General features: G+C 38.7%; 1 protein-coding gene across 1 annotated transcript; it reads right to left on the reverse strand.

The window, feature by feature from the left end:
* Positions 1-9,159: 9,159 nt before the first annotated feature.
* LOC134652624 (aryl-hydrocarbon-interacting protein-like 1) lies at positions 9,160-12,679 on the reverse strand. Its single transcript, XM_063507785.1, has 6 exons — positions 12,530-12,679; positions 12,070-12,255; positions 11,381-11,543; positions 10,797-10,983; positions 9,592-9,734; positions 9,160-9,377 (listed from the first exon to the last, which is right to left on the reverse strand). The coding sequence occupies exons 1-6, from the start codon at positions 12,605-12,607 to the stop codon at positions 9,160-9,162; spliced, it is 975 nt and encodes a 324-aa protein (XP_063363855.1). The 5' UTR covers positions 12,608-12,679.
* Between the last annotated feature and the right edge of the window lie 617 nt (positions 12,680-13,296).

The following is a 13,296-nucleotide window of genomic DNA, read 5'->3' on the forward strand; positions in this document are numbered from 1 at the left end:
CATACAGTCAAGTCTTCAACCACTCCATTTAATGAACCCTGCCAACTGCTTCAGTCAAATGTAGCCCACTGCGGACCCTGTGTCCCGTTGCTACCTTTGACAGCTAAGCCAACCCCATTAGAGTTAGAACAAGATAACTCTGCAACAATTTTGACAGCACGGCACAAACTATAATTATTTTTACGTCAATTTCATAGAAGTTTCACGTTTAAAGTAACACTTGCACAGTCTGGGCTATCAAGCTCGCTGCAGACTTATCTTGGTCTAACTCAAGATACTTTCGTTTTTCCGAATTTCCCAGTAGGCCTCCGACAGAAGTCAAGATTGTTACTTTTATTTGTTGACCAAGCTGATTTTAATAATTAAGGATTATGTAAAGATGTTACAAGCTCGTAATAAATATTTAATTACATCCATGAATGAAAACTAAATTAATTTATATACCTCCTATTGTTATTCCGTATATTTCTATTATCATTCCTAAACCAAACAATAATAACTAAAAACCAACAAACCACAACACAACCACAATAATAAAAAGAACGAACCACTCCGCTTATTATTGTAATACCGTGTATTACAGGTGTGAGATAAGACGAAAGCGACTTCTGATGACTTTTAAGCTCCTCATCAGTCAATCGCGTTTCCATAAGTTTTCTGAGTCTGTCTCTCACCGGCGAGTAGTATACGAGCGATTCTCTGTGTCGCGACATGGCCACCACCAGGTGCCGCGCCGACTCGCTCGCGGTCTCCCGTGAGTTGCGCGACATCTTTACTATCACTACTCGCGCTGCCTCCTTGCCCTGGTACTCATGCACGGTCGACACGTCGTACCCGGCCTCCTTCATATGTTTCTTCTCAGCCTGCTTAAACACCAGATATTTTGTATCCTCCGATCTCGGAACATCTTGAAGCGATGTGAAATTTTGACACATTAAACTGCGCAGAACATTCGACGCTGAATACACGCTGCCGTCGTAGTCACACTTTTTAGACAAGATGGCCATTACGTCGACTGGACACCGGTAAGAAACGTTTAAGGTTTCGGTAGGCTTGAAGAACATGGAAGACTTTTCGTATAGCAATGTTACGTCAGTCCTGTTGATATATCCGAGCTGGTTGGGGTCGCCAAGTAAGTATAAATTTCGGCAGCGACTGAACAGGCATACGAGGAATAGTTTCCCGGGGTGTTCCATCAGTGCCTCGTCCACCCACACGTCGGCATACCTCTCTCGCTTGTTTATTAAGTATGAGTCGATCGTCCTGTACGATCGACTGTAATTAGATTGCGGAACATTATTATTTTCGGCCATACGCTTGCGGATATCTTCAGCCGCCTCTTTACCGGACGTGAGCACCAGACTGCCCGGGTTATGGTTCTTGATAATGTACCTGGTCTTCCCGCAGCCAGGCACGCCGACAATTAGCCTAATACTCGGCACTACGAATTCATCAAAATATGTCCGACAAGTGCTAGTTTCTGTCACCAAGTTCGGCTCTTGCATCATTTTTGTAAATTTCCCCACAAGCAGAAACCTCCAGCCCTTTTTCTCTTTTTTAGCAATTGAAAAATCTATGAAGTCTTTGCCGTCGTAACAAAATTGATATAGTGGTTCACTTGGAACGACGAGCCACTCTTCTGTTATTTTATCATACACGGCAAAACTCTCACTGTGCTTCTGGCACATCACCTTTTCCTGCTCAATTAAAGGATATTTCAGTAGAGAATACGTGTGCGAATAATTATGGAACGCGTTATATACGACATATTCCCATAATGTTCTAATTTCTATGATCGCATTGATTATTGCTGCCTTGCTATTGTTGATTTCCAAATACTGAGGTTTAAATTCGTTTTTTGCGTATATTTTCTTTTCGCCCTGCAATACGACCCCTTTTCCTTCGTGTTTGAAATATATATGGGCCATTGTGACAGTGTTAGGTATCTTAGACCTTTATGTGATAAGTTAGGTACTAAATTAAATATGTGTTTTAAAAAACTTCGAACCTTCAGATATTTTAATATGCAGTGACGATCCTGAAACAACATTAACAAAAGGCAGTATTATTGACAGAGCGTTAGCGAAGATCTCCGTTTCAAATCATCATCGTATGTCCAGATGATCTCAACAGACCTGCTAGCATGAGTTGCGTTCTCGCGCGCGTACCCATACAACTTGCGCGACTTCAAGCCCCCTCCACACTTGTGCGGAATCGCATTTTAAACGTCAAACTTTTATGAAAGTATGACTTTTAAATAAAATAAATGTTAATATATTTTTCCTTTTTTTATTGTGGGACGTACCACATTATTACAATCTATAAATTGTTAACACATGTCAATCACAATGAAAAAATCAACGATGATCAACTCTGGCCAACGTGGGACTCGAACCCACACCCTTGGATTGCCGGTCCAATGGGTTACCGTTGCGTTGCGCAAACTGACCATCCATCCGTCCGCGAATTTAGTCATTGCCACTGTGACAACACTGACAACGTAGACATCTGCATTTTTAAGGTGGCCAGAGTTGATCATCGTTGATTTTTTAATTGTGATTGAAATGTGTATTTACAATTTATCTGAGATATACGTCAATACAATTTATAAATTTAAATAACACTTGTTACACGTCTCTGCTATAAAAATCGCTGCAGAGTTATCTTGGTCTAACTTAATAGTTGATTCGGTTCCTTGAAGTTTGCATAAAATGGCGTTCAATAACAATGGCAAAAAATGATTATTTATAGATACGTCGCTAACTCACTATTACATCACTATACCTACATAGGATTGTTCTTATGATTCATCTCATACATAACCTAACTTAAGATAACCTCGATAATGCGAATAGAAAAATCAGGAGTAGTCAAGAAAGCGCGTTGTTACGAGTGAAAATAATGTAGGTAGGTGAATTTGTTCGCTCAGAGCTGATACATCTTTCATCTATGTTTGCTTACTAGAAAAGTAAACTAATGAAAGTAACTATTAGGTAGCCACGATATTTATTATTTCAAATACGTACTATTTGCAAGGTTTCCTTTGAAATTAACGTTATATAATCACAAATTCACAATAATTATGTTTGTTTAATCAGCGAATACACTGGACTGGCTGAATATGGGTTGAATGGATTGACAGAATAAAATAAAAAAAATATGGACGTTTTTACATTCTAGAGATGTCACACGAAATCTAGGTAGGTACCTAAACGTAGAAGTTTCAGAACGTACCCAATGACCTAATGTTGCTATGATAAAAAAATATGGAATCCCCGTAACTGCCGTAATACAATAATTATAATTGGTCAAACCAATTTGTCAGTAAATAAGAACAAAAAAACTATACTCATCCTTTTCTTTTGGGTGCTAGTACTAGTGTAAGACAAAGATAGTATGATTCTCTCTGTCTATGTTTGAAATGAGAGTCCTTTGACAAACTATAATTAATATTTACTCCAACAAAGGCCGGAAAACACGGCTGGCAATTCCTAATATTTAGGCTGTCAGTAGGTATACTGGGTCAACCAAATCTTGTCAGTAAATAGGAACAAAAAAAACTATACTCATCCTTTTCTTTTGGGTGCTAGTACTAGTGTTAGACAAAGATAGTATGACTCTCTCTGTCTATGTTTGAAATCAAACAGACCTTTGACACACTATATGTATGCTTTTCTCAAATAATGCTGGTTTATGTGAAACACTGGGTAATAGAAGAAGTTCAATGTACAGTCAGCAGCAATAGTTGCTAAGCGGGCGAGATGTTCAAAATGATCTTGACGCGACTTTATTGTTAAGACAATAAGAGCGTGTCAACGTAATTTTGAACACCTCGCCCGCTTAGCAACTTCTGCTGCTGACTGTACAGCGCGCATATTTGACAAATAGTAGTTTTTTTTGGTTTTCTAGGTTTTAATAAGTATACCTACTTACAATAGCATAGTAGTCTGTGAGGAAAGAGAAGAGTCGTGGAATGTATGAGGCCCAAAACATTCCACGACTCTTCTTTTTCCGAACAAACTACCGTCACTGTACGTACCGTGGTCATTACCAACAAGGCTAAGCGGTCTATCAGAATCAGTGGTATCGTGGTGATATCAATTCTAGCGATAGCCAAAGCCCAAGTGGCCAAATACCTATATTGGCAAATACATCTTTATTTCTGGTATTCTATTTGATGGTAGAGTCTGTGCGGAAAGAGAAGAGTCGTAGAATGTATTGGACCCCATACATTTCACTACTCTTCTCTTTCCGCACAGATTCTAACTGTAGGTACGATACAAAGAGTATAGTATAGCCTGACCAGTAATATATGATAATTGTCAAGAGGGCGCTGTTATTCTCAGGTGACAATTCAGTGTAGTATGAAAAAATTAGTTCCAGTGAAATTCCGCAACATGGCGCACCCTCAATAGATAAGTATAAGTAGGTACGATAAATAATGTACCTATTCTTATCGGCATTATTCATAAACGGTCTGCTAAGTTAATCAGCTGATGAACATCGTTTGTTCCTCTCTATGGCATAACGACATTACGACAGATAGGGACAAACGACGATCATCAAATGAAGCAGCCGTTTATGAATAACACCAACTTATTTACTCTTTGCTGACAAGTCACATGTCATTCTTGAAGTTACTGATTGATCCAGAGTAATCCAGATGACAATAAAACATATATATACCTATATATTAGTGCGTTCTAGGTAAGTTCAGGTAAGGACGAAGCTCTTAGGACAGATTTTTCTGTAGATGGTTGTACGGATAGTGGTTACCATTTTACATATTAGGTAGGCGTCCGGCTTTCTATCCCAAATAGCCCAGTATTTACTCCATTGCTCCCTCATATAGCTCCAATAGCCTACTTCATTTTAGATTCCAATAACTCTCAATAGTCCTTAAACCCTGACCTCGCAGGTGCTGCCTCCGCGTGCGTCCCATGACACGGGCAAACAGAAACAAATATAAGGATTTCCTATATACAAGTGTATCTCTTACTCCCTTATAGGGTCACGTATTGTGTAAATCGAAATTTGGTTTTTTGTCTCTATCACCTTTGCCTATTCGAGCGATAGAGAGCCAGCTAAAAAATTTTTTTCGCGGTCCCTCTGGTCGAAACAAACTCTTAGAGTCTGTGCGGAAAGAGAAGAGTCGTGGAAGTGGAATGTATGGGGACCAATACATTCCACGATTCTTCTCTTTCCTAACAGGCTTTAGTCGGCAACGGAAGACGAGGCACATCATCGCGAACCACATGCCGGGCAGTCTGGTCCTCACGTCCGGCAAAGAGGTAGCTGAAGATATCCGGGCGCGTATGGCCGCCATTAAGGGCGGTGACCCATCCCACTACACTCGGTGTTACAGGACCATCGACTCGTATTTAATTAACAGCCGGGACATGTTTTCCTGCGTGTGGGTTGACGAAGCGCTCATGGAGCACCCTGGGAAACTGTTCCTCGTGTGCCTGTTCAGTGGCTGCCGACAACTGTGCTTGCTGGGCGACCGCAATCAGCTCGAATATATCAACAGAACGGACGCAACGCTGATGTATCATAAGTCCTCGAAGTTCTTCAAGCCTACCGGATCCTTAAAAGAGTCTTACAGGTGTCCAGTCGACGTAATGGCCATCTTGTCTAAAAAGTGTGACTACAACGGAAGCGTGTATTCAGCGTCGAATGTTCTGCGCAGTTTAAAGTGTAAGTATTTTACAACGCTTAAAGATGTTCCGAGATCGGAGGATACAAAATATCTGGTGTTTAAGCAGGCTGAGAAGAAACAAATGAAGGATGCCGGGTACGACGTGTCGACCGTGCACGAGTACCAGGGCAAGGAGGCAGCGCGAGTAGTGCTGGTGAGGATGTCGCGCAACTTGCAAGACCCTCTTTATAAGTCAAAACCACACCTGATTGTGGCCATTTCGCGACATAGAGAGTCGTTCATCTACTACACGCCTTTTAGTGATGAACTAACAGAATTAATCGACGTGTCGATGTTTACTGATGCAGAGCTAAGTAAATATCAATATAGACCTGTAGCTGTAGATTATGCGCATAACGATATAGTCCTCGCTCGTCTTGTACTTCAATATCTTGCAACAGTTGCAACCCAAACACAATTTTATAATGATAATAATTTAACTGACACAGCAAACAATCCTCAACCAATTCTTCCTTTGCCGTTTGAAACTTCTAATGACCCTCCTGAAATGTATTTGCCTTCTAGTAGCTCCTACCATTCTCAACTAACTCCTTATTCGCCTCCTAAAAACGCCGGCCATGCCACGGATGCTACTTCTTTTCAACATGAGGACATCCAGTATATTCCGAATAGAATGTTAGGTTCCTCTACGTTTAACGAGCTTAACATTTTAAAGCCAATCGTAACACGTACCTTTATGTTAATTATTATTTACGAGTATGCTTTAAAACCCATTATTTCGGAGATTGTAAGAACAGTATTTGCAGTGGTGTTAGCATTAATTCTAAAACGCATGTTTTCTTCTTTCTAATTATGCTATTGAATATAATTTAAAATAAAAAAGCATTTATATAAAGTTTTCGATAACTTTTTTTACTCGTCGGCAGGTACCTAGTCACCTGCAATGTTATGTTATCTACTCTTCGTAGGCCCCACAAATATGAGACACGCTCTTATGGCTCTACAAATAAGATCGTGTCAGATATTTTTGCGGCCTTTGTTCTGTTTTACACATTATTGCAGGTGACTAATTTACAGCTCGGAAGAGCTATAATTACTTATTGCTTATTGATCAATAAGTAATTCTTCGGAAAAGTCCATTTTCTCATGTAGAGTAGCGTTCTTTACTTTTATGTCGTGCGTTTTGGATTATAAAAATGTAAGATATGCACGATATAACTGCATTCGGATTAGGTTAGTAAGTAAGTACCTATATTGGGCGTATACAAGGGCGACGCCCGACTACTGTTGGGTAGGACTCGAGTCCTTCGAGTCCTCTGCTTGAAGACTCGACCCAGTTTTTCAGACTCTTATAATTAAGCCTGAACTCCAGTTCTTTTCAACTTAATAGAGACCCGAGTCTTTTGTAGCAACTTGAGTTCTTTTCAGATAACTCTCGATGATTTTTACAAACTTTAGCCTTTATTGCAACCCTACTGAGTATTGACTGTGCAAGTGTTATTTTAAACGCAAACTTCTATGAAATTATGACGATTACAATAACATTTGCACAGTCTGTGTTATCAAAATCGCTGCTGAGTTAGCATCAATTAATATTATTAGTAGAAGGTAATAAGTATGATTAATAAAAAGTAAATCACGTTTTACGACAACGAATTATATTACACATTACACATCATTGAGGTATATACAAGAGACGACATCTCGAACAAAATGTTTCCGCACCTCAGAGAAGTGCATGCACTTCTTTGCTTTTAGTACGTCACCGACCACTGACGAGATGCCACACATGTACAGAAAAAAAAAATGCTACGTGCGTGCGCGTTAAAAAGTTGCAACAATAGCACAAGAAAATATAATAAAAGGGATGGAATAACATTTCACCGGTAAGCAATGGAATAACTGTTGATTTACTATTATTTAGTTTTCAAAGTGCTTGGTCGTAGAAAAAGTATTGTATGCAACGTTGTTTAACTGAGTCAAAAAATACTCGTGGCGTCTTTATTAACAATCTTCGGCTTCGCATGCATGCATGCACTTCTCGGAATTTACTTCGTTAGTAGTTTTTCTAATAGAATTTAGGAATTTAGGTGCGGAAACATTTTGTTCGAGATGTCGTCTCTTGTTATACCTCAATGTTACACATAGTGTTTTTCTAAATAAATAGGTAACAAATTATAGATAAGTAAGTAAACTTTGCTTAAATAGTGTTCAATAGACTTGGCTACAAATAGTAGAAATGTAAAAAAGGGTGTACCTATTTCAATTTGTACTTTCCGAAAAAAGAGAATAGGTAGTTTTATTTCCTAGTCATAGTAACTAACGTCAATTGTTTTCAATGTTTTTGTCACTTGTACAAACATTAACACACTTAGGGCTCATTTAGACGCCGCGCCAACTCGTATACGGTTTTAGTTACATTGCGGACCATTGAGGTTACATCAATTCAGCCGACCGATCAAATGACGCAATGTAATGATGAAACTCGCATGCGAGTTCTCGCACCGTCTAAATGAGCCCTTACAGTCTTAGATCTTAGGTATCTCATTGCATTAAGGTTTGCGAATGGCCAAGAAGATGACAATCGTTGATAGAAAATGCAAATCGAAACTTAAATTATGTATGGAAATAGTCACGTGACTTTATAGCCGGTCAAACAAGTTTGTCAGTAGAAAAGGGTCATACAAAATTTCTATGGGACGATAACTCTTCGAGCCTACATTTTTTAAAATTGCCGCGCTTTTCTACTGATGGAAATGGCTTGACAGACCTTATTAGTAACTATGTACTGACACTACTGACGCGCTGTCGGAAAGTATCCAAAATTGCGAAATTTCTACCTGAAAATTCTTTGGGTACATATCATATTTTTATATCGGGGTCGAAATTTTCTATTCCCAAAATAAAAGTTTCCTTCATTTCATGAGGAAATTTTGGAGAACTGCCAAATTGTTGGAATTTTCCGCAGCTCGCACATCTGGTGTGATAACTCGCTCTTTGAGGTCACCTTCACCGGGATTTGCGGGTTCAAATTTATATTTAACACATTCAGTGCCGAAAACCCTACTATCGGGTATATTATGATTTCGTTCCCAGGCCGAACGACCGATGGTCGGGATCGTGGTACTACAGCTTTGTATGACGAGATTTTTGTGGCGTGGCGCGGATGTCTTGTTTTGCTGGGTGGCAATCATGAATCTAGTATTTTAACTGGATCTGACATGAGGAGTAGGGGGAAATGACCGAACGGGATAGTCTTATGTATATTTCAGTAGGAGTAGCAGCGAAAGTGCTATTATTGTTTGTCCTTGTCACAGTCTCTCATTTTTTTTATTCCCCACCATAAATTAGTATGGATTATGGTGGGCAACAAATAAATTCGACCAATCATAGTGTCGCATTGCCTATGTTTTGTCCCTCACGGAGGCACGCGTATACCACTTCTATAGGATCCTAACTTCTATGGTGGCAAATTGGCAATGAATGTGTTAAATGTGACGCTACGTGCCGTTGTCGGTGCCGAACATTTTTTTCAAGGCGTCCTTGTCTTTGCTCTCCTTGTCTTTCTGTAGTGTCCTTATGTGTGTTAGTTCCTTGTCCACCGCTGGGCCCATCGTGGGGTTGAGGCTCTTCAGCCGGAGAAAGTCCTCTTCCGCGAGCGACGGGTTCCACGCTCCGATGTGGGCTTTCGCTCGCCTGTATAGAGCTTTTTCATTGTCTGTAAGGTAAGGTTTAAGGTGATTTTTCTTAATACCAGGTCAGTGGCAAGCAAGCATACGGAGTGTCTGATGGTAAGCGGTCACAGTTGCCTATGGACGCCTGCAACTCCAAGGGTGGTACTGTCCTCTGACTACTCTTCGTGACTACATACTAATGGTATGGTATGATGGGGACAATGTAATGAAACTTTCTTCTGTATAAAGCTCACGTACCTTTATCGTGTTCTAAGACGGTGTTGCAGTGTTCGATGACCGCGTAGTACTCGCCTTTGATGAGTTTGCACTGCGCGTAGTTCAGTAGTAGGGGCAACTTTATTTTGTTCAAGTTGATCCATTCCTCGTCGCATTTTCGTTCTCTGTTGAAGAAGAAAATAATGTATAAATGGCGAAGTGTATAAAACTCAACTTAGGGCAGCTTTCATAGGAGTTCCATAGGTACCATCGCCCACACTGTTAACTGTACATCAGTGGACCTTATGCCTTTTGCATTAAGGTCCACCGATGTACAGTTAGGAGTGTTGCTGTTTGTATAACATAGTTATATCGTCAATGTAGTTTGTGTAGACTATAAATTATCAACATGTAAAAATTCCAAAATCAAAATATAACATCCTCTTCTTACAACTCAGAATTTTACATCGCGATATTGGCAGAATCCACCTTGGCAAAGCGAAAGCTGAAAAGTAAAGGCTCTTTAGGAAAAAAATAATCTCCCAAAAAGGATCATGTACTCGGGCAAACCCTGTTTTCAGTAGAAAAAGGCATGAAGTTCAAATTTTCACTGGACAACTCTTCGCGTCTACAGTTTTTAAATTTGCCGCCTATTTCTACTGACAAACTGGGCGTGCCAAAGTATACTTACTTATTGTTTTACTTTTAAAGGCCAAGTGTGGCCAAAGACAAAAATACTAGTGATGTACCGACTATGGTTTTGGCCGACTAGCCGACTGCTCGGATGGCCGATTAGTCGGCCGACTAGTCGGCTAGTCGGCCAAGTTCATAATCGTTACTTCCCGATAAAGATTACATTCGTATGGCAACTAGAGTACCTTTATTCAAGTTCGTATGCATTAGAAAAACATTTTTTTTGCTCCTTGCATCGTCGCGCTTTCAATATCAAATGAAAGATGTTCTGTGCTACTGCGACGATACACCTACATAATTACCTATACATGAATTTAATATGAACACAAGCTCATTTTGTACCCTAAATACGTATTTGAGTAAAATGGGCATGTAACATTTGATTAATATTGGCTTTTTATTTTATTTATGTCCTACTTTCTGTAATGAATAGTAGGCCGACTAATCGGCCTTTTTTGCCGACTAGTCGCCGACTAATCGCCGACTAATCGCCGACTACAAATGTGGCCGGATAGTCGGCTTTCTCGACTAGTCGGTACATCCCTAAAAAATACCTTATCATAAGCTGTTCACAAATAGCAATGGCCTTAGCATACACCTCCTCTGCTTCATCATATTTCTTCTGTCCGTACAGCTGGTTCCCCTTCTCCCGGAGACTGGGCACCAGCTCCAGCCGCTCTTGCGAGGAGAGCTGCCACACTTCCTTCTCGTACTCGTCGGCTCTTTCCACTCGAAGCAGTTCTACAACACAATTATACTGCATTAAAAATAAATGATTTCACACCATGCATGAAATAAAGCACCAGATAATTATTAGAAAAATATATATAGCAGTTATTTTTAAACACAAGTTCTATTTCGGAAGTTCAAGTTCTATTTAGTTAAATCGGATAGTAATATAAAAAGTAGGTGAGTTGACCGTGACGGCGTGAATTTCATGATATCTGGGAGACCGAGCTTTACTCGGAAAACATATAAAAACTCAAAAATGCGCGTTTTCCCAGAAATAAAACCACGCTTTAAAATCTAATTCTAATTCTAGGTCAATTTGTCTCATGTTCGTAACAAAATGAAATTTAATTGATTGTTTTTAGATGTCAGAGATGGAAAGTTTATTTTCATAATCAGTTTAACATACCTATGATGAATTCTAAATCACATGGCTCCTTCATCAAATTGTCCAAGTCGGGGTAGCCAATGCCTTCTGTGTGCAATGTCATAGTGCAGGCATGCTTCTTCTTACTGGTCTCCTGTCCGAGCTCCCGTAATGTTTTCGACACAAACGGATAGCTGAATACTAGCTGAAATAATATAATCAAGTATTATATATGGTTTTTTTTTATATGTAAAAATATGTATACTATGATATCCATATGAACCCTTATAGGAACAGCGTCACTTTTCTTATAACATATTCTGGAGAAGTATAGTTACTAGTCTTTGCGCAAACAGAAAAGTCATAGAATGTATGTGTTTCCTCACATTCCATGATTCTTCTCTTTCTGCACAGACTCTAACATTACAAAGTCATAGAATGTATGTGTTTCCTCACATTCCATGATTCTTCTCTTTCTGCACAGACTCTAACATTACATCACCTACTAATATCATCGAAATTATTATTGGTATTTAAATTTCAGAAACTTAAGCTGGCAGACTCGTGTTTCTTAAATCTGTAACATAAATGCTGACCAAGCGCTGACAAATAAGATGAGAATAGTTAATCAACTACATAGATATAACAGAATAAACATAGTTGTATGATTATATGATTACCATGATGAGACGTAAGTAAAAGTATTCTATTAAAATTAAATGTTAGCATACTTCTTTTTTAACAGTAAAGCTGGCCACTTCTCCAACGGCCATCATTTTGACTATGGACTCCCAGACCTCCAGCTTGAACTTGTGACCGATGACTAGAATCATGGGCTCCTTCTTGCCGATCTTCCTGCTGTCGTCAATGAGGATTCTCTCTTTCCCACACTTCCATGTTTGAAAATGAAAGTGCACCTGGAAAGGGCAGAAAATATGTCAATCAGAAAATATGTAAAAAAAAATATAGGTTTCGTGTGAAAAATGCACTGCAAGTACTGCAACAGGGGTAATTGCATGTGCTTCCTTCAGAATTATACTTGAGGAACCTTAAACATTAGGGATCCTAGAAAACTTACTACCAGAAATACAACGTTACATTAAATACCTGCGAAATAAATATAATTTGGCTAACTAACCTTGGTCTTCTTTTATGAATTGTCATTATGAAGAAAAAAAAGACAATATTTACCTTGCTTCCATCAGATATTGGTTTGTATTTCTGCCCAGCGTGAATTACATTTTTCACGATAGGTACAGAATCACCCATTTTTAACACAAATATGTATCTAGGCCTCACTGATTGTGGGAATAGTAACTTGTCTTTAAAATCTACCAGTAAGTACAACTTCAAATCCAAAAGAATTAGAGGACTACAGAAGATATAGATAAAATTTTGGCTTGTTATTACAGTCTTTAATCACACGCAGATCACAATCACATTTTTATTTATACATTATATTATTATTTTTTTTGTTAGAATGGCTTTTGAAATGGCATGTCACCAGTCATAAGTGTCATAACACTCATAACAAGAGAAAGATAAGATAAGAAATAATTCAACCACCACTTGACATTTTTTTTTTAAACAGTTATGGCCTGGTTGCGAGTCCTTTAAGCCAAACACCACTTGACATTTCTAAGCAGTTTTTTTAACTAATCCACCCTAGTGCTCTTGTACATGGTGCTTTCACCCCGCGGAACCATTATGCATATTGCTAATATTTATTTAAATATGATTGATAATTATATAAGTATATACGCTAAATACTCATATATCAGAAATGAAATTTATTACAAAAATTGTCTCACTTGTGGTACTATCGATTTACTATCGATTGTTCTTTACGAACAATTAAATCAGTCACAGGTAAAAATTAATAATCAATTAATTATGTAATATGTTATAATTAAGAAAATAAAGTTTTATCATTTTTATTGACATAAATGTATTATTCT

Source organism: Cydia amplana, chromosome 12 (assembly GCF_948474715.1).
Source record: "Cydia amplana chromosome 12, ilCydAmpl1.1, whole genome shotgun sequence".
In the NCBI taxonomy this organism is placed as follows: Eukaryota; Metazoa; Arthropoda; class Insecta; order Lepidoptera; family Tortricidae; genus Cydia; species Cydia amplana.

Coding starts and splice junctions, on each gene's coding strand:
- LOC134652624 (XM_063507785.1), bottom strand. CDS start 12,607: ATGGGTGATTCTGTACCTATCGTGAAAAATGTAATTCACGCTGGGCAG. Junction 11,544..12,069: donor GCTTTACTGTTAAAAAAGAA/GTATGCTAACAT, acceptor ATATTATTTCAG/CTAGTATTCAGCTATCCGTT. Junction 9,735..10,796: donor TGTGAACAGCTTATGATAAG/GTATTTTTTAGG, acceptor CTTCTTCAACAG/AGAACGAAAATGCGACGAGG.